General features: G+C 34.8%; 2 protein-coding genes across 6 annotated transcripts; both read right to left on the bottom strand.

Annotated features, from left to right (window-relative positions):
- Positions 1–8,264: 8,264 nt before the first annotated feature.
- On the bottom strand, positions 8,265–15,301 carry LOC114262280 (uncharacterized). Of its 4 annotated transcripts, none has more exons than XR_003629314.2 (3): positions 15,035–15,301; positions 10,341–12,448; positions 8,265–8,871 (listed from the first exon to the last, which is right to left on the bottom strand). XR_003629314.2 is itself a non-coding variant. In XM_028202638.2 (2 exons), exon 2 carries the CDS (start codon positions 12,402–12,404, stop codon positions 10,452–10,454), a length of 1,953 nt encoding a protein of 650 aa, XP_028058439.2. In that variant the 5' UTR covers positions 12,405–12,448; positions 15,119–15,277; the 3' UTR covers positions 10,043–10,451. The 4 variants fall into 4 exon arrangements, 1 of the variants encoding a protein (XP_028058439.2); XR_003629313.2 differs by having other exon boundaries at positions 15,119–15,271; XR_003629315.2 differs by having other exon boundaries at positions 10,341–12,413; positions 15,119–15,253.
- A 3,822-nt stretch (positions 15,302–19,123) lies between these two features.
- LOC114262279 (actin-related protein 3) lies at positions 19,124–25,124 on the bottom strand. 2 transcript variants are annotated; one of them, XM_028202636.2, is made up of 9 exons: positions 24,763–25,124; positions 24,210–24,672; positions 23,852–23,998; positions 23,184–23,276; positions 22,888–23,007; positions 21,714–21,824; positions 20,877–21,002; positions 20,677–20,775; positions 19,124–19,712 (listed from the first exon to the last, which is right to left on the bottom strand). In XM_028202636.2, the coding sequence occupies exons 1-9, from the start codon at positions 24,810–24,812 to the stop codon at positions 19,632–19,634; spliced, it is 1,290 nt and encodes a 429-aa protein (XP_028058437.1). In that variant the 5' UTR covers positions 24,813–25,124; the 3' UTR covers positions 19,124–19,631. The 2 variants fall into 2 exon arrangements, with proteins under 2 accessions (XP_028058437.1, XP_028058438.1); XM_028202637.2 differs by lacking the exon at positions 21,714–21,824.
- Positions 25,125–25,833: the final 709 nt, after the last annotated feature.

The raw sequence follows: 25,833 nt of genomic DNA, 5'->3' as shown, positions 1-25,833 counted from the left end.
AGAGAAATAATTTACAATATCTCTTACAGCAACAATGACTTTAGCTCAGCTCAATACCATTTTTGAACATTTCACTTGACACCAAAAAGAAATAAATGACCAAAAACAAAAACCCACTTTGTTTGCTTTCACTATCAAAATCCATTTTTTCAAATATAAAATTTTTTAAATTAAAAACTAATTTGACAAAAATCAACACTAAAATGATGTTTTCTCCCCAAAAAAAGGAAAAATTATAAGTATTTTTATTTTATTATTTTTCATTTTACACCAAACTAATTACAAAACAGATTTCGAAAACGAAATCAAATAGAGATTTTCATTTAGCCATTAGAAATAAATGAGCAAAAACAAAATTCATTAGTTTCATTGTGCAAAATTTTATTTTCTGAATTTTTTTTAAATAAAAACTAATTTGACGAAAAAAATATCAAAAAAAATCATATGAAAATAATAATAATTTTTATTTATTTTTTATCAAACGAATTTTTATTATTTTTTAAAAAAAAAATTCAAAAAAGACATTCTAAAATTGAGTCATTCTGCCTAGTTCTCGAAACACGGAGCGCACACACACAGTTCAGAAGAAAGCACCGGCGACAGCGGCAGCCACCCCGGCAACTGCGGCGGAGACCTCAAGGCCAGCGGCGGCGCTGGGAGCCGGAGCGGGGGCGCCCGTAGTAATAGGGGAGAAAACTCCAGCAGCAACGGGAGCACCAATGGGTGCAGCTTCGTGACCTCCATCGGTGTTGCCAATGGTGGCGTCATCGCCGGAGGGCGCGGCGGCGTCTTTAGACGGAGAATGGGTGGGGGCGGCGGCGGCATGGGTGGCGGCGGGGGTGGTGGTGGCGGCGGAGGAAGCTAAGCCGACGACGGCGAAGAGGAGGAGAACTAGAAGGAGAGATTGGCGAGCCATTTGTGTAGAGAGAATTGGAGGAGAGAGAGAAGGAGAGATTGGTTTGGTTTGTTTAAGAGAGAGAGAGAGAGAGAGAGAGAGATTGGTTTGGTTTGTTTGAGAGAGAAAAAGAGAGAGTGGTGGGACGGAAGGTGGTGAGGAGATAGAAGAGAAACATATATACATATATAGGGAGGGGGGCGCTGGGATGGTGGTTTGGGCGGGGAGTTCGGGCGGAGTGTGAGGACGGCCATGGGAAGGGAAGGGCTTTCTTTCTTGAGATGGTTTTTTTAGTAACATTTTTGTGTCACAGATATATTTGTATCTATTTTGAGAGATAGTTTAAAAGTTAATTTTTAAATTTGTTTTTTTTAACAAAATATAAAAATAAAACATAAAAATATGTTTGGTTTGGGTTTTCTAAAAATATTTTTTAGAAAATTTTACTTTCTTGTTTTTAACATTTTTTTTACTGAATTTTTTTAATTTTTAGACACACCTAACATAAATACACTTAAAAAATATAATTTTCGTGAAAAAAATCTTTAAAAAATTCACTAAATATCAAAAATATAAAAAAAAAAATACAAAATTTCAATATATTTTTTGTATTTTTGTGTATTTATTAATTTTTTGAAATATTTTTTCACAAATATTTTATTTTTTAGATACATCTAAGTAACATGCATTTAAAAAAGTAAAAAAAAAAATGCTTAAAATTTTAAAAATATTTATTAAAAACAAAAAAAAACACGAAAAATATAATACTCAATTTTAAAAAAACTGAAATCAAATACACTAAACCTAACCCAAAAAAGTCAAAGAGCAATTTTGAGACCACCACAAAAACTCTACCCCACAACCCAAAGTGGGTTTGGGCCCATTTCGGAGCTCATTTTGATAATTCGAACCATTCATGTCTGTAAAAAATCAAGTTAATCGGATATCGTTTACATGTTCATCCACTCATATTTGTATTCATTTTAATCAAGTTAAAATACATTTGTATTTATTTTTGTAGATACAAATGTGAGTGGATGAATGGGTAAACGATATCCGATTAACTAAATTTTTTACAGACATGTTCTACTTGACGTATTCTAAAATGTGAACAGTTTAGATTATCAAACTGGACCCTAAAATAGACTCAAATCGCCGCACAGCACAGCGTCCCCACATTTTCCCACAACCATCCCATCATCCTATTTGAGAGAGTAAAATATAAATAAATAAAACAAAAATACACATGGACTAATCACACAGATTTAAGGTCATGGAGGCGTGCAAATTGAGAGTTCCAAGCTTTTTTCAAAGTCGAAATATTAGAAAATTTACTTTTAACACCGTGGACAAAATAATCCTTAGATTTGATGGTTGGTTGTGAGAGGGTATAAAGGAATAATAATATTTATTGGTGAACATGAAAACGTATTTTTTATTTTTTTTATTTTTTTTCATTGTTGGTTGTCATTCACCGAAAAAATCGCCAGATGTAACCAACTGGTTGCAGTGGTTATGGTGGTAGTAACAGGGATAGATAGTTAAATTAAATGGACATAAAAATAATATGTGGCTAAATATAAGAATGATACATGAATAAAACAATAAATAATTTAAAATTGAACTTATAGTGAGTTTTTTTGTTCCTCGGTAACAATGAAAAATTGGTAATTGAAATTGAGATATTTTTTTCAATAAAAAAATTATAATATAAACAGAGTTCTCATATGATTTGTTTACTACCAAGCTAAGGCATGGGTCTCATGTATGCTCAATATGAATCCCATAGGTTTTGGCTATGTTTGGGGTATGTTATTTAGATTAAAATAATTATAAAAAGATAAAATAGATTAAAAATTAATAAGATAAAATGTTACATTCAAATCACAATCATTTTATTTTTTCTCTTACAAAAGTCAAAAAAATTAAAAAGTTTATTTCAAACAAAACTTTCTAATCCCAGATTAAAATAATCAAAAAATTAGAAAGTCAAAAAATCACCTCACATCCCAAATGAAAGCTTTATATCTTATGACTAGAAAATTTTATTAAAAAAAAAAAAGAAAGTTATTTATATATAACATGACTCTTATTTTATGATGATGGACAACTTGAGCTGGCTCATTTTGCCCTCTAGCACAAAATCTTAAACTTTAGGTTGGTTTGGTAAGAACATTTATAGTATGATTTTTTGATTGAATAATGTTTGGTAGCTCGAGACTTTCCCTCCCCTCCCCCCGAATCCCTCTAATGCCCAAAACGACGTCGTTTTGGGCATTAGGTTTTTTCTTTTTTTTCTCTTTTTTTTCCTCCATTTTCACGCAGGGGGAAGAGGGAGAGGGAGAGGGAGAGGGAGAGGGAGAGAAAGAGAGAAGAAGTGGGGAGTCGTCGCAGCAGAAGAAGGAAGAAGAAGGCTGCGAGCCTCGCCGCCCGCCATCGTCGCCTCGCCGCCCGCTCGTCGCAGCAGCAGCTCCAGCTCCGACCGCCGTCTCCGCCTCCGCCTCCTCCTCTCCCTGTGATTAGGGCCCCCTCCAGTCCTCCTCCTTCTCCTCCTTCCTCCTTCCTCCTCCTCCTCTTCTTCTCCTTCTTCCTCTTCCTTCTGATTTCTGCTTCTGAAAAAAAAAAATACAAAAATACAAAACGGCAACATTTTGGAATTAGAGGGATTCGGGGAGCTCAAATTCAAGCTCCCTAGCATTGCTCTTTTTGATTTTTGATTTTTGATTTTTGATTTTTGATTTTTTTTTATTTTATTTTTGCTAATTTTGCCTGACTAAATTAGTTCTGTTTTGAAAGAATCTTTTTATTTTTTGTTATAATTTTGATGTGATATTTTATCTTATTAACTTATTTTATCTTTTTTTATTTTTTTAATCTCAATCTAAACCCAACGCACTTGCCAAACGAAAACTGAATAAGTGCAATTCTTGCAAAATTCTCGCAAACTACATGCATGGGTTAAGCTCAACGTGCTTTTATATTCTGTGAAAAAATTGAATATGAGACCTGAAAAAATTGAATATGAGACCTTAAAAAATTGGGATTTTTGGTGAAATCTCCTTTTTTGGGCCTTTTATTAAGATAAAGGACAACTCAATGAATTCTCCTTCAAAAAGCACCTGAGTAAGAGAAGCCCAGCTCAATAAAGACATTTTATAATTTATTTTTATTTTTTTTGACCATATTGCCCTCATATATATATATATATATATATATATATATATATATATATATCATATATTTGAACAATCTCAGCTCATGCATACACCGATTTTGAAGACGATCTGCGAAGTGAAGATGATCTGCAAAATCCATAAAGACGATCTCAAAGTCTGAAGATCTCACCGCCGACGATCTTACCCTTGGTCAATAATACACGATCTCGCCATCTAAAATCAACACGCTCAATCAAATGAGAGATTATGTTACAAAGCTGTATAAATCTGTTGTTATTTTTTATTTATTTTTGTTGATTTGCCGAGTTCAATCAGGTGTGTGCTCTATTTTTGTTTGACATAATGAAAGTAAAATTTTACTCTGATTTGTGCTCTGTTTTTGTTTTATAAAATGAGAGTAAAATTTTACTCTGGTGTTATCTGTTCTGTTTTCTTAACATGCAAGTAAAATTTTACTTCATTTCAGAATAAAATTTTACTGTATTTTAGAGTAAAATTTACTCTGAATTGAAAGTAAAATTTTACTGTATTGTTGAATGTTTGTCTATGCAGTTTCTAATTTGTTTTCTAGTAAAATTTACTCTGAATCTTCAGAGTAAAATTTACTCTAAATTGAAAGTAACATTTTACTGTGTTGTTGAATGTTTGTCTATGCAGTTTCTGATTTGTTTTCTTGTAAATTTTACTATATTTTAGAGTAAAATTTACTTTAAATCTTAAAGTAAAATTTTACTGTTGTTGAATGTTTGTCTATGCATAAGAGAATAAACTTTATTTTTCATTAACCAAAGTAAAATTTTACTGTTGCGAAAACAGAGTACATACTAGACAAATGAATTATAGTCGAATTTTACTTTAGATCTATGAACAAACAAATAAAAAACTCTCGATTTTTTATTGTAATATATCAATTTATCATTTTTTTGACATATATGAGGTCAATTTTTCTCAGATATGAAATTATTGATCTCAAACATGAGTTCATAGGCATCAAATCTAAGATGGTGATGGATTTCAATGGATGATTTCAAGATTTCGATTTTGTGATATGGATCGAAAATGGAGAACAAAAGGGTTTAGGGTTTAGAAAGAGAGAAAATAAAGGGAAGAGAGAGGATACCAATAATGTAAAGATAGAAAAGAAGAGAAATGGTTCAGCAAGGGTTTTAGATTATACGGAAGGACATTTCAGCCTTTTCATCATATTTTTTTATTTGAGGGACTTTTGAAACTATTATTTTATTCTGTAGGCTTCACACAAAAAAGCCTCCATAGAAGGGATTTTTCATCAAAAATTCCTAAAAAATTACTCCGTAGTAGAGCCCCATTGTTCAACCTCAGTCACTGTGCACTCGGGCAAGCTAAATAGAACACCAATGCTATGTACTCTGAATGAAAACAAAAAATCATGAAAATCATTTTAAAGTGCCGGTTGATGTTAAGTTTTGTCAATCACTCAGTCACAATTTTAAAATGATTTTCATAAATCATTTCTCATAATGATGCCTTGTAAATGGAGACATTTATTACGCGCAAAGATCCTCAAGAGTGCAAATCTTAGAGTGATCCATCTAAGGGCTTAGATTAAACATCACCAAAATAACGTTGTTTTGGTGAGTAATTTGAAGAAGGAAAAAAAAAAATTCAGATCTACAACACCCATTACATATAGAAAACAGAGCAAAAGAGAGAGAAGAAGAGAGGAGACACACACACCCATTACATAAACACAACACCTATTACATATACACAACAAACAGAATGAAAGAGAGAGGAGACACACACCCATTATATATATACAACAGCAATCGTCTTCTTCTTCTTCTTCTTCTTCTTCTTCTTCTTCTTCTTCTTCGTGATTATTCCTAATATAATTATTATTTACAAAGTTTCAAGAACAGGGTTTGGAAATTATTGTGAAAAGTTCGCGTTTGGAAGTTGAATTTGAACTCTGAATTGGAGAAAATAAAAAACAAAATGGTACCCAAATAGGTTTGTGCTAGGTTTGTTTAGCTCCTTAGTTTGATTTTGAATGTTGCAGAGTTCTATAATGGCGGAATGACCAGTGGTTATCAAAGACCTAATAACATTTTGGAGTATAGCGGGTAAGGTGTCGACAAAGGTGTAGCAGCAGTAGCGTGTCAAGGCCAAGGCCAGGGCAGAGATGTGGATCCTCATCTTCTCTCTTTCTCTCAACCCTTCTCTTTCTCTCTTTGTCTCTCTAATGTTGCTTCACAGTCACAGGAATGAAGAAATAGATCTGAGAATTTTTTTATTTTTTCAAATTACTTACCAAAACGACGTTTTGGTGAGACTTAATCTCAGCCTTAGGAGTCACTCTAGGATTTACACTCCAAAGGTTCTTAACGCATTTATTAACACTTACAAGAAAAAAAATTGAGAGCTCTAATGGTTTGTGGGTCCTACAACAATGTAATGTTTGTGTCTTGTCTTGGGGTTATGATTCATCCCTCTAAAACTAAAACTCTAATTGAGCTCTAGTGAGGTGAAAAATCAAAAATAAAAATAAAAACAAACAAGATCAAAACATCACATCAGAGTGGGACCCACCTTCCATTAAAACTATTAGAGCTCTAAAGCATTTTTTTTGTTGTTTTTTTTTTTTTTTTTTTTTCTTACATTGCTAAGTCATTAGAGCTCTATTTAGAGTTCTAAAATTAGAGAGAAGTATCATTTCTACAACTTACAAGTAGAGAATAAGAAAGCCTAGGTCATGGATGGACAAGGAAAAATGAAGAGAAAACATAGATGTTATTATGATCTTACCATTTTATTCATTAGGAGGTTGTCTTAATTTGTTAGAGGAAGTTAGATTGCTCAAAAAACTAGTAGTGATAAGGTGACCATAATATTATTAAACAATATAAATTACCTCTTAAACTTTCCTAAGAATAACCAAACATTGATATAAAAAACAACAATGTTATGTACTTAGAAAAAAAAATATCTAAAAAAGTAAACAAAATTTGAATATATAATATAGATTTAACCTGATGAATTTAATCCATGCATTTCAACTTATAAACATTTTTTTGGGATGTTTTTTTTCTGAGTTACTGCATTGTTGCATAGGAAATGGATAGACACGAAACAACTATCATTAGCCAAAATTTACAGAGAGACATACAATGAGCTCAAGCAACAGGAGAGCAAAACAATGAAGAATTATCAAGTTTTTAAAGGGTCTGTGTCATCTGTGAATGTTCAAAGTGTTTCAGAATCAGGACACAAGAATGTTTTTGACACCATTGTCATATACGGATTACTGTCCCACGCATATAAAGAAGCATCTCTACAGATCATATGTTAATGAAGAGTTAGATACACCAAAGGTTAAACAAGAGGCACATAACTAGACCAATTAATACATGCCAACCTATGACTCTTCTTATTTCCTAAGAAAGTGAAAATTAAAAATAATTTATACAAAACAAAGTATATAAGGGGGGAAATGTGCCATATTAGCATCGAAAATCTGTCATCCTCGTACACAAGTCAAGTCACAGCATCGGGGTTTTCAATAGAAAAATGAGAACTAATAAATGGTTTTGAACATTTCTGCCAATTAACTATTACTACCATACTAATTGGATTGTTAATGAGCATAACAATATTAACAAAAGACAAACGCTTCAAATGTGTATATTGTTAAAGAGAATGGCTGAGAAATAGCATAGGAAAAATGCTTCCAAGTGTGCTCAAGAATGGAAACAGTATGCAGATTGCCCCACAGAAAGTTAGACAAACAAATCCAGAAAACCAAAAATAAAACAAAACAAATAGAAGAAGAAGAAATGCATACCCGATGTGCAGAGGTTTATCCCCATTTCTGGAGAGGATGTTTCCATGAATCGAGCCCGAGCCACCACGGATGCTAATTGAAAGCCCTACCGTTGGGAAAGCCACCCTTCAGGATAAATGCGAAGTACAGACAATAAATATAAAAATAAAAAAAGCATTGCCCTATTGAGGTCAGCAAGAGTTTCAAGCGGACCAGATAAGATGCAAACCAGTTCACTTGTTATCCAATGATTAGGAACTACCTTCTCAAGCATTAGCTAGACACACTGAAGCAGATAGCAGAAACGTCTGTACCTCCATCAAGAATGATGTCATTCCTCATTCCCAACAAAAGGAAGACCAAACACCAAAATGTTGAATATACATTTAAAAAAAAAAAAAAAGAACTACATTTCATTTTCCTATTAAATCAAACTGAATCACATGATCCGTACAATGAAATCTCCTCCAATAACAGATATACAAAAAACACACTGCTCGCAAGGGGAGGAAAAAACACTAAAAATATTAATTACAAGGCATTCCTTCATCAGAAGGAAAACAACTGCAAATGACCACAACTCTTCCCCTTTTGGCCCAATTAAAGTAAAGAAGCAATCTACAACAACCACTTACAACTGAGACCATGACCTCATGTTACAATGTACAAATAGCTAAACCTAACTCTCCTAATGAAAATAATCAACAATATCAGTTACAAGCATGGGCCTCAAAATTCATACAACATTTTTACAAATACAACAATGAGACACAAGTAATAAATGGAGACGAGCCAATTACATGTTGTCAATGACAAAGACAAAATCAGTTAACAATTTTTTGAGGAAACGAAATGATAGGCAAAATGTTTTAAGGCTTCTTTGCATACTAGCAGACCACGTGGTTTTCAGAGGAAAGCATCCAATTTAACCCTTCTTCCTTGAGGTAACCAACATAGGCTGATTCAATCAAAAAAACAGAAAGTTGCCAACTTGGTCCCTGAATATGATGATAAAAAAATCCCCATGTCAAAAGTGAAAACACACTGAGAAAGACTGCCCAATATGACACGCCATAATCTATATTACTAATGGTTATCATGGAAGGAATTTTAAAAAACATCGCATTTCGTTTTCAACAGAACAGCCACTTGACATTGTCAAACCCAAAAGGGTTCATATTTCGAATTCAATCCTTTAATAAAAATGCACTATGCACATATAACTTCCGGGAGACAGAATATGAAAACATGATATATCAACTTGACACATCCTGGTTAACTTTGAAAATTGAAGTTGGTGCCTTTATGTTATTTAACATAAAATATGAAGCTAAAATGCCCAAGATAGGGATGTAATATGCATATATCTCACTATTTAGTCATGAGAGGCAATAAAAGTACAAAATACTTAGCTTCTTTGTCAAATAGACAGACCCCAGGAAGTAAATAAATAAACAAATAACACCAAAAGCACTTAACTATTAATATCACAGGGAATACATTTCTCTCTATATGTTCACATCATTCAATGGTGCATCTAACTGCCCTAAACAACACTGTCACATTTTACCTTTCTGCACACAAAACTGCCACATTAAGCATGTTTTAACAAAAAAATGTGACTGATTCCAAGAGTAACAAGCCACCCTTGAACAAGTATCGAATAGTAAGTCTTGTCATATATTTACAATCAAGAGCAAGACAAGAAAGTACCATACACTAAATTTGCAAGCTTAATGCACAACTACAGATAGATCTATATACAAACATCTACACAGAGACATTAAGTCTTAGAAGACCCATCCCACTGCAGACAAAAACTAGAAAAATCATAAAGCACATGAAAACTTGAATTCTTGAAAGTTCAAAAGAAAAGGGAGTGAAATCAATAAGCATCATCATGCATTCTTCAATTATCGAGTAATTCACTGTGTAACTTTTGAAGTGGAGAATAAAAAAAACACAACAGTCATGACTCACGACAAAGTCACCAGATGCTGTAAAAGGTGAATTTTCCTCCATTTTAGTCAAACCCAAATACCAAAACTAATAGAATTTTACAGTCAGACCCCGAAGGAACAATCTATCTAATCTTGACAGAGTAATACAGTTTTATCCATCTAGCAGTAGTTAAAGGTTTACTGAAGCAAAACGGTAAAAAAAAGAAAATACAAAGACAACCAACTCACACTATCATATAGAATAATAAAAGGTTTCAAGTATCTCAAGGTCATGCCGCAAGAAGTAAAAGTCATTAGAAGAAGATTAAGACAAATATAAAACCGATGGGATAGCCAGTAACAGGGTATTAAGAGTCCAACCCCAAAAAGAAGAGTCAACAATGGTAACCTACTTAAAAGCTATTACGTAATTTAGAGCAAGTATTGCATCAATTAAGTTTTGTAGGCAGTAGAACAAAAGCAAAGAGGAAAATCTATTTTTCCTCCTACCCATGAGCAGTACTTACTTTTTCAGTCACGAAGCCACACTCTGTATGTGGGGCCAACAGAAAGCAAGAAGATAGATGATGAGCAAGGTCTCAAAGGACTCCTCTACGAATAATAAATGTTTCATTGTGTCACTCCGATGGAAGGCGTCTCCGCTTCCCATAATCCACATCCCTTGATCGCCTATTATCCTCTTCCGGCATCACTTTGGACCTGCTCCGAGATCTTGAAGAAGACTGTCCTCTATCCCAGTCATCCTCATAGCCTCCATCATGTTCTCTTTGACGATTGTCCCGGTAACCATCCTTCTCCTCCCTGTACCTGTGATTTCTGTCAGACCTGTCCCTTTCCATCTCCCTCTCATTGCGATGCCTTTTCTCGGAGTTTCCTGACCAATCACGGTCCGATCCCCGCTCTTTCTCCCTTGAAGCAGCATTTGACCTTACTCCTTTTTCCTGGTTTGCCTCTCCGTATCCATATTCAGAAGCACCATCATCACCACCATAACTCGACTCTCTTGTCCTTCGGCCTTGCTCTTCCCCTCCCCCTCCACCCATGCTCATATCACCCCACATCCCCGCATGATGTCCATCAAACCCAACGGGCCCCATCATGCCCATTCCATTAGTCGCCATTCCTCTGCCAAAGAAAGCAGGGTTGACATGAGGAGCCACTCCAGCAAGTCCCATTGTATTAACAGCTGGAAATGAAGGAAGCATCCCGGGGAAAGGAGGACCCGAAAAGCCTCCATAGCCTGCTCCTCTACCCATATACATTGGATCAAATCCAGCACCCATCATACCCTGAGGATGCATCAAACCACCAAGCGGACCACCAAAAGCCGGGCCTCCAGGGCCTTGCCCATATGCTCCTCCACTGGCACCACTTCCAACCCCAGAAGCGCTTCCAACCATGTTCTTTGGTCCCATAGCCCCTCCTCGTCCCCTCATTGATCCACCCCCGGGACCTCTATTGAGTATTCCCTGCCCTCCTCGTCCCCACCCACCTCTTCCATTTCCATAATTCCTCCCAACATCTCCACTCGATTGATTCATCCCACCACCTCTCCCCAAACCATCATTCATGGGCCTCCTTCCTTGTGACTGAGACTGGGGCTGGACTTGGTTTTTGTTCGTATAAGAAGAAGCCATCTGCCTTATAGTTTGTGGAGAAGCAAAGGCGACTGCACAAGCACGCCCATTAAAATTGTGACCATTCATTCCATCTTTGCATGCAGCTGCGGCAGCTGAATCATAAAATTCAACTTGACAATAACCTTTGGATTTTCCACTAGCTCTCTCGTCAAAAAACTTGATCTCCTTGACCCTCCCATATTGAGATAGCACACTCTCAAGCTCGGCATCGGTTGTCCACCAATGTAGTTCTCCAACAAAGAGCATGGTTCCACCGTTCTCTAAAGCTGGCCGAATCTGATTTTCATTAACTATTGGGCGGTTCACATTTACATTCATACTCATCTGATTAGCTGGAATCTGTGGAGGACCACCCCTAGGGCCGCTTGTGCCAGTGTTCAGAGGCGGAGCAGACTCGGCGGCAACTTTTACCGACATTTCAGAAGAATCAACGCTTATTTTGTGAGGCATAGGAGTTGATACTTGAAACCCTGAATTCCCTGCTGGAGCGTCATGAGTCATCCCCTGAACCCTTATCATTTGAGCAATATCAGTAGCTGCCACTTGTCCCTTATCAGCTGTCAACTCTTCCTTTGGCTCAGAAAAATGGATCCCAAAATTAGAATACTTTCCTTCAGATGCAACTCCATGGACACTTAGCTGTTGTGACCCTGCCGCTTCAGCTTTAGGTTCAGGAAGACTACTTTTCTGTGCTCGGAATCCCCCGTTAAGCACACCAGAAGCTGGCATTGGTGCCTCAGAACGTTGCAGCTGCAAGAAACCTTCTCCAACATTAACATCGTTATAGAGATCATCATACTCATCATCTTCTCCTATCATCTCATCATCTGCAAGGGCAGAAATAGCTCCACCTCCCTGATACTGCATCTTTTGAGCCCCTGCATATTCCTCATCTCCATAATCTAATTGCTGGTCAGCCATTGGATCCATTTACACTAACTGAATATTAATCAAAGTACCTATTATTTCTCCACCTATTGAAAACAGGAGAATGATTGTTAAAGTTGTCTCCTACTTGACATCAATTGGAAAAGCGCGCATGCACACACACACAGATAGAGAGAGCACCTGACATTAGACTGGGTAAACACAAATAGTAATACAGAATATAGAGGGAGAGACCACTCTCAAGCCTCATGGCACTTAATCAATGTTCAGGCCTCGTTTGGGAACCCTCCTTTTTAGCCAAAAAGCCAAAAAGTTACTAAATTAGCCAAAAAGCCAACAATCCATACCAAAAAGTCAAAGATTTTCTTTTCTTTATACTTTTTGCACATCTTTTCGTAAAAAGTCAAAAAATCATCCCAAACATACTAGTTTTTTTTAGCTCATATTTTAGCCAAATAGCCAAAAAGTTACTAAATTAACCTGTTTCCAAACGAGGCCTCAATGATGGGAATTGAAATAGCACAACAAAAGGAAATGTATAGTCATTGAGGACTTGATGAATAACAAAAGGGGGATTTGGTGATAGCTCCCTCACTATCTAATTTGTCTTTTAAGATGACAAGAATTATATAAGTACTTTCAAAACCCCCTGATATTTTAAAACTTGTTTCTTTTACTATATTACCCTCATATCTATCAGCTCTCCTATTAAGCCATCTTCACTATGTATTTCAGAGTAAAATTTTACTCTGTATGAAAGTAAAATTTTACTCTGAATAAGAGTAAAAGGTTACACTCTGAAACTAAAGTAAAATTTTACTCTGTATAAAAGTAAAATTTTACTCTGAATAAGAGTAAAATTTTACACTTTGAAACTAAAAGTAAAATTTTACTCTATATAAAAGTAAAATTTTACTCTGAATAAGAGTAAAATATTATACTCTGAAACTAAAGTAAAATTTTACTATGTATAAAAGTAAAATTTTACTCTGAATAAGAGTAAAATTTTACACTCTGAAACTAAAAGTAAAATTTTACTCTGTATAAAAGTAAAATTTTACTCTGAAAAACAAGTAAACTGCGAGACTCTGAAGCTAAAAGTAAAATTTTACTCTGTATAAAAGTAAAATTTTACTCTGGTTCTGTCAAATGAAAAAAACAGAGCAATATTTTACTCTGGTTCTATCAAATGAAATTAGATCATTCACAACCACTGTTCTTCTGTTTCTTCACAGTTACTTACCTCTTTCGTATCACCTCTTTGGCTTCTCTATTATCTATTACATATACACAATCCATATTGCTCACTCACGACACAAAAATTTATCAAAATCAAAAATAATTTTACAACAAAAAGTTGAGAGAACATAGTAACAACTCATCAATAGATCAATTTAAGAACTTAACAACACTATCCAAATGAAAAATCTCTCCCTCACACACACACACACACACACACACACACACACACACACACACACGTATATATATGAAAAATCTAAAGAACTGTGTTCAAATATGAAAATTTTGAACAGTAGCGCGATTCGTCTCTATACTCTTTCACAATTCGAATTTTTGATCGACGAGACTATCATCAACGACAAGAACATGAACTTCATGAGAATTGGATGGCGATACGTCGACGTCGTCGAAGCTTTCTCCGATCATCTCCGACGATCTCTTCCACTGCGAGACCTATGCGCCATTCAAAGAAAATTCTCTGCAACTGAGAGTGATTTAGGTATATTCACAGTTTTGGTTGAAATCACGAGAGCTCCGAACGAATCCAATCCAAACCCTAGGAATGGAAGAGAGAAGGAAAAGAGAGAATTTGTTTGTGCGTTTGCTTGGTTGAGGCTTCGATCATGTTCCACCGCCTTGAGGAAGACATCGGCGGCGGCGGCGTATGAACCGCCGGAGAGTGATCGGAAAACTGAATCGGCGTAGGAGAAGTTCGAAGAATGTTGAGAATCATAACAGAGAGCTCGTTAAAGAGCAGAGAAGGTGGGGAGAGAGTGGGTGGAGAAGGTGAGAAAATTTAGTTGAGGGTATAATAGTCTAATAAAATATTTAAATAATAAATTTTGTCCTTTATGCAAGACTTTATAATTATGAGGCGGTTTAAAAAATATAATTTTTTTCGTAGTCCTTTTAACAATGAAAGGAAGGTAAAGGGGATTTATAGCTAAATTTCCCATAACAAAACTAGAAAAAACAATATATATATATACACACAAGCACATTAACAGTGAAGTCTAAAGGATCCTAAAACAAGAGAACTACAGAGATCTACTTTCAAAATAAAAAGAGATCAAATACCAACATTATTGTTGAAATCTTTCTACAAATCATCAACAAAACCATGCATTTCAATACACCCTTCTGATAAAAACAATAAATCTCCTCAGTTGACATTACAAAATTTTAGCAATCATGATAAATTATCACATACCCACATCACAAGACTACCCAAAAAAGGCAAATATTCAATACCCACAAAGCAATTTCACAAAATACTAATAAATCACAAACGCCCACTAGTGTATAACATCAGATATTGCATATAAAATGTGAAAACCAAAGAATAACTCAACAAAAGAACAAATCGAGGTAATAATGACCCAAAATCAACTATAACAATATGACCAAATCGAAGTCTAATGCGTTCTTACCAAATACATGAATCGACCATAAATTGAAATTGACTGAAGAGAGTAAGAAAATAGATTTGAATATGGGTTTAGAGCCTCGCTTACTCTTCTTCTTTTTTTGTCTTAGGCTTTGAGCTGCCCAAGTCGGACAAATATGCAGGTAGGCTTTCCCTCTCCCACCTCCCTCCCTCCCTCCCTCCCTCTCTCTCTCTCGTATCCTACTGGGTTGTAGAGTCTTCTTCAATTCTTTCCACGATCGTATATCTAATTGTAAAGCTATAACATATAGGGCAAATTACATATACCCCTCGAGGTTTGATTAAATTACAAATACCCCTTAAGGTTTGAAAAATTACAAATTTCTTCCTGAATGCTATTTTTGCATAACAAATTAGGGGATAATTTGTTATGAAATTTAAATCTCAGGGAGTAAATTGTTATGAAAATACAAACCCTAAGGGACGGGATGTAATTTCCAAAACTTCAAGGATATCTGTAATTTAGCCAAACTTAAAGGGAAGTATATATAATTTTTCCAAACATATATAAGCAAAAAAATGAAAATGAAAATAAATACCATTAAATAATCATGCCTGTGTAGTCAAATTTAATCAATCCTTTTATTGATCCTAATGACCAAAAACATTGGGGAATTGCAAATTACTATAAAGTACCATAATAGTAAGGTCAAGTTTGGCATCCTCAAAAAAATTCAAAAAGTCAAAAAGTTACTATCCTATTTAAGTTACATCATCTTATTTAAGTCACATCACATCTCTACCACATCACTTCAAACCCAACCCAAATCCAATCTATATTTCATAAAAAGTCAAAAAGTACACTTAGTCTTCCCAAACTTGGCCTAAGTGTGCAGTTTATTCATGTAAATTGTGATTTTACTAATGCCAAACTCCACTTGAACCTCTATTTTTTTATTTTTTTTATTTTTCTTTACTAATTTACAATTCACTTCATGATTTCTGTTTTTGAATTCTTCTGTTTCACTGACTTAAAACATTTACAATAATTAAAGGTTGGTTTGGCATGAACTATATAATTCATCTTTTTATCTTTTTTCTATCACATCATCTCTCTACTTTTTTGCACATCTTTTCGTAAAAAGACAAAAAGTACATTTTTTTATGACACCCCAAACCAACCCTAAATTGTGTGATAATCTTGATATATATAAATAATCCTATTATAAACACTGTTTTTACTGTATTTTCTAAGACCTATTTACAATTAATCCATTACTAACAATTGTTGCTAATAAACGGTAAATATATATATATATAAAAAGGTTAGGGCATCTCCAATCCTCCAAGTGTCAAGCTTTGTGGGCTTACTTTTAGATCATATTTCGATGATTTAAATCATTTATATTAGGAATGAGCAGCGGATATATCGATTCATCCAAACCGACTGAACCAAACCGATCCATCACATTTTGAACGGATGCGTGATGATGAGCGAACAGTTGTAAATTAATTTTTTTCAATCTGTCAAGTTTTGGACAGATGGCAGATTTGATGTTTATTTGGCCGCAACGAACCGTTAAACTGCGAGCACTCCTAGTAATTTGTAAGATTTTGTGTTTTCAATTTATTTGGATATTCTATTTGTATTTTCAATTGAAAAAGAATTTAAATATTCTATTAAATATATAGATGTAACAATACAAATGCATGCAATTTCTACTACTGATCTGTTCATGGTTTTGGTAGTTTAAATTGTTTTATATTTTAAGAACCATATATTGTAATACTTTAGGTGAATGAGGCAACTGTGATTGTAATAGGTGGATGAGACATGCAGTGTTTGTAATATTCTAAAGTTTCAAACTTTATTTATATGGATGAAACATATAGTGCTTGTAATACTTTTTCAAGTCATTGACTGTAATACTTTTTTTTTTTTTTTTTTGAGAAAGTGCATAAGTGAATTATGTTGAAAATTTATAAAATTTTAAATCGCCAAACTGATTCGTATCAATCCGTCAATCTGCCAATCTGCTCAATCTATATCCGCCGGCTTGGCAGACGGATGCGAATTGATTTTCTCCAATCCGCCAATCTGGCGGATCAGAGGTTCAATGGCCACAACCAACCCGCATCCACTCCTAATTTATATTTTAGGATTCGTCGAGTACATTAGTCTTATAAAAAATTAAGTCGATCGAATAACAACAATTATGTGTTTAGATCAATTTTGTATGAAAAAATAAACGATTCATACAAAATTGATCCGAACACATAATTTCCGTTATTCGATCGACTTGATTTTTGTAAAGATGATGTACTTGACAAATCCTAAAATGTGAACAATTTAAATTATCAAAGCAGGACCAAAAAGTGAATCCACTAGGCTAGACTAGACTAGACGGTCCAATTCAATTACGGACTAGACACAGTCCAATCCCATATAAAAAATTTAATAATATTTTTCATTTAGAAATCATAAGATAATTAAAGTAACTGTGAGTGATTCGAAACATAATATTAAAAAAATTTGAAACAAAGATTTCTGCCTTTACTCCCCACTAGTTTTGTTTCAAATTGGGATTTTTGTGCCAAGGAGCAACAAGGAGAAAGGGTTTGATTATAAAAATTAAATTATATCGTTAACACCACCTACTTCAGTACTGAATTTTGTCACCACTTAATAATATGTGATTGATGTTACAAAATGTTGATCAAATAAAGGAGGCTTATTTTAAAAAAGTCAGTTTATTCGTTTATTAGTTTATTTGGATTATACCATCTTTTTATTTTTTGTACATTTTTTTTGTAATAAGCAAAAAAATACAACTTATAAGTTATACCTAAAACAATCCTAAATAGTTACCTTCATATGAAGTTTACATATAACCCAATTTCTTATTTTTTACTTAAATGTAGACTCACATGTTGTAATCCAAATCTAAGTTGTAAAGCAATTGTTGTAGGATTATGATCTCGATAAAAGCATAAAACATATAATCGAAAGGAGAGATGTGTTAAAAAGCTCACTATTTGTAATTGGCAAATAAAGTAAAGTTTATATGGTTCACAATTTTTCTAAATTTTATATTCTAAATAGTTTATTAGAAGTAAAGAGAAAATTTATAAATCATTTATGAAGAAGAGTATGAGTTTTAAAAAAGTAATTGAGTTTTTACATAATAAAACCATACAATACCATACTTGAGATAGATCTTCAATAATTTGGCTCATTAATATAGTTAGTTAGGGGCTGTTTGGGATGACCTAAATAAGTGCACTTTTTGTCTTTTTACGAAAAGATGTGCAGAAAAATAGAGAGGTGATGTGATGAAAAAAAGATAAAAAGATGGATTACTTTGATGTTGCCAAACTTGGCCTTAATTACAAGGAGAGCCAATCACAGTTGTGGAGGCAAATGAAAGTTGTGAAAAAAGTCTTGCTCTATACATTGTCTCTATACATGTAATTTTCATCTCTAAATGTTTTTTATTTTTTTTTAATTTTATGCTTGCATTTAAAAAAAATATATATATATATATATATATATATTTGTTACAATTTTCAAAAAAATTTGAGATCTATTTTTGCACAAAAATAAAAATGATGAATATTTTAAAACTTTTCATTATTTTTGTTTCTAAAAACATGAGAAGCAAAAAATGAAGAAAACAAAAACACATAATCAACGAACCTCATCTCCTCTTCCACATTGAACCACATCTACTCTCTTCCACACAAGAATTAAAAACAAACTAATCTACCTGTTTCATTTCAAGAGATGATACAAGCAGTGCTGCTTCGAGAAATTATCTAGTAGGTTTAACCTACCATGTGGCTCAATATCCACCCAATCCGGGGCACTTGACCATCTACATTGAAAAATAAGGTACAAGGTAGAACGTGGACACACCACTTGTCCTATAGATCAGACCTAAAATATAATTTCTCCCTTCAAACGATCAAGCTAGAATGCTCATTCAAAAAAAAAAAAAAAAAATCTCAATGCAATCCTAGAATGGAGTCTACAAAAATTCAAAAGAATACTCACTCTATCTAATCTTCACAATATTGTTCAACAGTTCATAAGCTGCTGCTGAAGAGATTGTTCACCACTACTAGATAAGAATTTCCAAAACAGTTCAAGAATATGTGAAATGGAAATGTACATACATGGATGAAAAGTTAAGATCAAATACATATAAATCAAACTACTAAATCATTATGGCAACTCTATATTCCTCCCAACTCCAATCCAAAATGAATCGAACAACCTAACCAAGAAAATGTCTGTCTGTCCTATTGGGGAATAATGGCTCCCAACAAAAACTGCAAAATTCTTATCAGCCTTCGACTAAATGATGACTCTTTTTATCTAATCCAACAAAGACTTCTTGTTTCATAATGAAAGAATTACAAGAGACTCATTTCTCTTACAGTTGAGACTGGACATCTATTGTACACCGCCTCCCAGGGGCTAAATCCGTAATTACACAGGAACGTCAAGCGAAGATCGGATTGGATGTCGGAAATGAAACCGTGGAGCGTGTTAGAGGCGGGAAAGATGAGGCATTTGATTAAGCATTACAATCATGAAATGCCTTTACAACATCCTCTGAAATAGGTCTCTCATCACATCAATACATCCCCTTGAAAACAGGATTTGTACGGCAAATGCTTGCTCCATATTCTTCATACTCTGCTTTCGTATGGCAAGCCTGTGCACGGAGCACAAATATTGTCATCCAACAAGATTAGCCCATAAATAAGCATTCATAAACATGACAACAATCCCAAATAAACACTAATCACAACATGGGCATAGATTCGGACATGGGTAGTAACAGTCTCCATTACCAAGTTTTCAGCCTTTCATTGCTGTGAAACATTGCCATCTCTCAATTTCATTTTATTGAGGTACTTGTTCTACAATAAATCCAAATGGAAAACAAATCCACATGCAACAACTTTCGGATGTTAGTCATTTAGTGCAGTCAATGTGTTGAAATCATTTTGGCATGAAACTTTTATTTAGAATCTTTTCGTTTCATCATTTTAATGATGAACTGAAATTAATGCTAGTAATCCAAATTGGAAATTTCCGATAAGGAAATATAGGCATTTAGTTCTATGCCATTAAAAATATGAGGTATGTAAAAATATATCAACCAATGCTGAAATATTCAGCATCAACTTCACCAGAAAAGAGGGGGGGAAAAGAAAAAATGAAACCACAATCTCCTCTTTTCATTCTGTCATCAAGTGAAAGAAATAACTAACAAAATCAAGCAGAATCTAGCTAGCAAATTCCCAATTAACAAGGTATGCCTAATCTTCTTGAATTCAAAGAATGCAAGGGCCACACTAGAATTGAAAATATACTTTATATTTCAAAAACTTCTTCGAACCACATTGAAGTAGTAGTACAAAGAGCACGTGACTCTCGCCAGACATCTAAATCTAAGCCTAATTTTGCAGATAAACTCCTATGCTAAAAATAACAATTAGAACATGCAAACACACAGGAATGGAGGGACATAATTGCATCCTTCCTGAATGGGATCACTCCACAGTGAACATCAAAGGGTTTATAATGACCATGAGACCTAAATGTCCCAAATGTCCAGGAAAACACTAAACAATGGTGAAACATGTGTTCAAATTGAAAAGATAAAAACATACCGAAAAAAATTCTGATGTTGATGCAAGGACAGAGCCTCCAAACCAGACCGCATACCTCTGGATGGGATGGCTGACTACATTGACCTCCACCGGTTGTGCCTGGTGGCAGAAAGAATTCAACAGTCAGCCCTTTCATGTTATTAATTTTGACCAAAAGGTTTATTTTTATAGAAATACCCTTACAAATTTGAAATGCTTACTTTTATTTCTCCACCAAGCCGAGCATCAGATGCAAGAACACGAGCATCCACAATCTTCTTTAGATCTCGTTGCAACCTTCGGTGGAAGTCTTTGAACATTGTGGATCCCCCAGACAACACTACATTCTGAGATAAGTATCAAAACAAATAAGTGATCAGAAGTGGAAAATACAAATATAAATCCATTGCTAAAACCTGTCTAAATTCAGACATAAAAGAAATCTCATGCGAAATAGCATGTGAATATATAACCTCATACTGCAATGTGAGTCTGGGACTGTGCTCAAGCTAGGTCCAAAAATTCAGTTCAGACTCAACATATATTGAGGTGTCAATATTGTGATTTAAAATAGCATTTGTGAGCTTATGTCGCTTCAAGTGTTCCTGAAGGATTTGGGGCTATTTGATGTTAATCCTATGAAGCTGTATTAACAATTAAACTGCCAATCCAATGCAACATCATAGGACAAAATATATCAAAGTTGATAAACACTTCATTAAGGAGAAGTTGAGCAAGGGTTTAATCTGTATGCCTTTGGTGGGATTTGATATTCAATTAGTTGATATGTTAACTAAAGGGCTACGTAGTAAGGTTTTTCATCCAATTGTGTGCAAGTTAGGAATCAGAGATATCTATGCACCAACTTGACAGGGAATTTTACATTATGTGTCATTTTCTAGATATGGGTATTTTTGTATTGTAATATAAATATAATCGGATGAGGGAGAGAACCATAAGTTAGTCTCTTATCTTTTGTCTCACATCGTTCACTCACACTATCTCTCTTAACACCTTTTAGAAAAATTGTATCTTGCTCCTCAACCAATCTACTTCACCTTATACAATGCCCTTCTTGTGTCAATTGGTGCAGACTGAATACACTTGTCTATTACAGCTGGTAAAGGGGTGCTAAAGTCGCTGCTGTAAATCTCAGGACTAAAGAAAACCTGCATAACAAGTCAGACTAATCATCAGAACAAGAAGGGTATCATACAGGAGAGAGAGATCCATTCACTACAGTATAACATATAATACAACACATTAAAAATAAGATCGGAATAAGTTAATTACTCCCATCCCATCCCATCCACTCCACCAGATTAAATTGAATTCTCTAACATGTCCACATACAAGACACTAGAATACCAAGTAAATGCAATAAACAACATTTTTCTAAACCAACTGTGATCAACTTAAGTTGTGATAGTTAAGAAAACCTTATAGGGTTTTCAATCTTTAGGTTATATTGGTTGTTTTGTGTCTATATGTGGTACGGGAATCAGTGTCAGTGTACTCAATAACATTTCTACAAGTTAGGCCTCACATGCACAGTATCAGTGCTCTCTATAACATTTCTACAAGTTAGGCCTCACATGCACAGTTACTCATTTTAAACTTCAACAAATTTTGATTTTTATCATAGCCTTGATTTGTCATGCACATTATTTTCATATAACATAGGTTGTCTGTCTTTGACCAAGTTTAATCAACCAACACCAAATACTATCAGAGCCAACAAATATAATAACCATAACAATCCCTGAACAATGAAAAACTGAGAGACATGGTCAACAAGTTAGTTTTGGTCACACATAAACTGAGTGGCATATCTGAAAAAGTGAGAAGTGACCCTCCAGCATATCTTTGTTTGCTCATAAATAATCAAGAAGAGGGACTGCCCGCTATAACTGAAGTACCCCTGAGGATGGCAAGATCTTTCAATCAGAAGGTAAATGAACAAGCAAAGTCATGACAATCATGTGGAATGTATTTTCACTTCTCAGTTAAACTAGGCTACCAATAAATGAAATTACAGTTTTTTTTTTTTTTTTTTTTTACATAAAAATAAAAAAATAATAAAAAACCATCTCCAAAAATAAAACAAGAATAAAACCATAATCAAACCAAAATATGTTTATCAGATTCGGAGATGTGTTGGAGTCATCATTCCACTAACATAAATTGTGATGTTCAAAAGAAGCAAAAATTGAAAAGAAAATAGGAACAAACCTCAGGACCAAGAAATCGTTCATAGCCGATATCACATGAGTATGGTGCCCCTGTCCTTGGTTTGATTCCTTTATATTGCTTGATGTATTTAGCTGGTTCTCTGTCATACTTATTGAACTCCTAAAATCATAGAAGAAAAAAGACTTATCATTAGAATAATGCTGGATTAAATATTTCAGATTCATATGAATATAAAATTCTGAAAACAAAATATTTTCAACATACTCATGCTCAGCACAGAGCATGAATTTGTTGACTAATAATTTTCCAGAGTAATTAAGATAGTAAATGACTACCTTGACAATATCGGAACTAGTGTAGCAATATGTTTCCTTCACTTTTCGAGCTACTTCAAAGGAATCTTCAGGCGGAACATGCTCTCCTCTTTCCTACAAGAAACAACGTCAAAATCAAAACCTTTGATAATACTATCTATTAACTTGATTCTATATATGATAGTTTCAGATTCAAATAAGTACAAAAAAATCAATATCTAGTCTTAATTGACAAACTTCAATAATTAGGAGTTTGCATGTCGGCCACAAAAAGTGACACAAAAATTCACAAAAGCATGAGATTTTGTATGTTATTTCAACTAGAGAGTGAATGAGAAAAAGACGGGAGATAGCACCGACAGTAATGATGTATTATACTCAACACTATCTGCATACACAGACCTCAATTCACAACACATGATGCAGAATGGCATAGCATCCATGCTCGAAACGAGCAAGTGAGAGAGTACCACAAACATATCAATTCAAAGAGTATAGATAGAGATTCAAGAGTGAAGTGGAAGGAAGACATGGCAAAACTGCCTCTTAAGGAAAAACTGCATGTATATTCTCTTTTGACAAATGGTCACCATTTCAGTAACATGGTCCATAACAATATGCCATAGTGTTTGCTTCTGTGCTCCTAGTTTAACAAACTTAACATGAGTAAAAAATTAAAGACAATATACCCGCATAAGCTGCTGGATGAAGAGAGTAACATCTTTCCCGGCAATGGGAATTGACTTAATGCTGCTTCCAATAACATAACCATCTGCAACAGGTACAACATGAGTAGCCCCATCTCCAACATCCACTACAACCCCTGTCATCTCACACTAAGTAAAAAAGTGCACGTTAAGACTATTGCCATATGGATATTACTATCTAGTAAAATAAAAACAGCACAAATTTAAAACTTGTTGAACTCTTTATATGCCCACAAAAAGATTGTTCATCTTAACCCCCATTTGGGTATTCCTGTAAAACTTATATATTCAATTATTCAAAAAACATTAGAATATAATTCTGTATAATTCAAAAACCAACCTTAGATGTAGTGTACCCAGCTGCAAGAGCAAGCACCGGCTGCACCGCAATATAAAGCCCCGGAACATTGAAAGTCTCAAACATAATTTCACCGGTGTACTCGCGACTCTCCGGCGGAGTAAGCGGGCTCTCAGTCAACAGAAAGTAATGATCTTCTGGATCACACCGCAAGTAATTGAATATACACTGCTGCCAAAATCGTTCCATGGCATCCCAATTATCGACCTGACCATTCCTAATTGGATTCGTAAGAGTATAAGTATTATTAGATCGAGATCTAGACAAAGCCTCATCTCCTATATAGAAATCGAGATCGGCCATTACACCAGCGCTATGCTGGGCTAGCCAATTGCTTCCTTTCCCGGAACTTCGAGGTTGGTTTACGAACGATTCGTTGATAGCGACGACTGTGGGGAGTGTAAAACACGGCTCAACATTTCCAGCAAAACCCATTTTAGTATACCTGCAATTCAATTCAAATAGCGAGAATTAGTGAAAATTAGGGGAAAATTTTCATTGGGGAATTACGTCGAACAGTTAGTGTGCATATTACCCTGTGCCGTTGTCGATGACGATGGCGGGGCGAGAGGTCGCGGAGTCCATGACAGAGAGAGGAGAGAGAAAGAGTAATGAAGAGAAGGGGTTTAAAGGGGGTGGTCATGGTTGTGGTGGTGGTGGGTCGAAGAAGAGGAAGGTGGTGTTGATTTTCAATCCATCCATTTCATTGACGAGTATATGAATTGTGTGCGCAAAGTTTTCTCAGCTGCATCATCATTATTGTCTTTGTTTTCTCTCGCTTTCTTCGATTCTTTTCTTAGCAACCAAACAAACAACAACTCTCTCTCTCTCTCTCTCTCTCTTCCCCCTTCTTTCTGTGGTGGTGTTGTTTGTGTGTGACTTTTTACAACAATGATTCATCTTACTAAAAACATCACCACTAATAGCACTAATGTATTAAAAAAGTAAAAAAAATAAAAAAAAAATACAACTCCAAGACCAAAACATCACATCATTAATGGCGGAACCCACTGCCACCTAATTAGTGGGAGCACTTAGTGCTCCCAAGCATTTTTCGACTTTTTATATGCCAAGGTGTTTTTGGACCGTTCGATTTGTTTTGCCGCACGTTGGAAGGCAAAGTATGTGGCTGGGTTCCGGTACTGCACAGCGCACATGTTACTACTCGGAGTGACGTTTTCTGACCAATGAAACGTGAGATTGGTTTCATCATTCGGGCTGGGCCCGAAGGCTTAAAGCCCGCTGGCATTTATCCAACCCAAGTATATTTTTCGGGTGATCTGGTCCAACTCGAATGGGGATGGAATTGAGGCTCAACTTAGAGTGTGCTAGATCATGGTTGTTGCCCCGTGAAAGGGCATTCTATCAACCTGACCTTAAGTTCGACCAAAAACATAAAAATAAATAAAATCTAAAATATTGACTTAAATCTCAATTTAATTGACTAAGTTCATGCGCTTGCCAGCCTGTTGAATAAGGTCTAAATTCAAAGTTTTGAAGTGATTTATTAAAAACAGAAATCTCGTTAACTTAGTTTATGGATGCAGATGAATATTGTTTTTTTGGGCTGATTTGGGCCAACATTAACTCTTATAACAGCGGTGAT

This window comes from Camellia sinensis, chromosome 5, assembly GCF_055761805.1.
Source record: "Camellia sinensis isolate YWXY chromosome 5, ASM5576180v1, whole genome shotgun sequence".
Taxonomy (NCBI): domain Eukaryota; kingdom Viridiplantae; phylum Streptophyta; class Magnoliopsida; order Ericales; family Theaceae; genus Camellia; species Camellia sinensis.
The sequence above is the reverse complement of the archived record's forward strand: the minus strand, read 5'-3'. Positions and strand labels throughout refer to the sequence as shown.

Bases quoted from the DNA above. Each gene is read 5' to 3' on its own strand.
- LOC114262280 (XM_028202638.2), bottom strand. From the start codon at position 12,404: ATGGATCCAATGGCTGACCAGCAATTAGATTATGGAGATGAGGAATAT.
- LOC114262279 (XM_028202636.2), bottom strand. From the start codon at position 24,812: ATGGACTCCGCGACCTCTCGCCCCGCCATCGTCATCGACAACGGCACA. The intron at 24,673-24,762 runs GTAATATGCACA...ATTGAATTGCAG, and splicing joins GTCATCGACAACGGCACAGG to GTATACTAAAATGGGTTTTG. The intron at 23,008-23,183 runs GTAGTCATTTAC...CTATGATTTTAG, and splicing joins CTAGTTCCGATATTGTCAAG to GAGTTCAATAAGTATGACAG.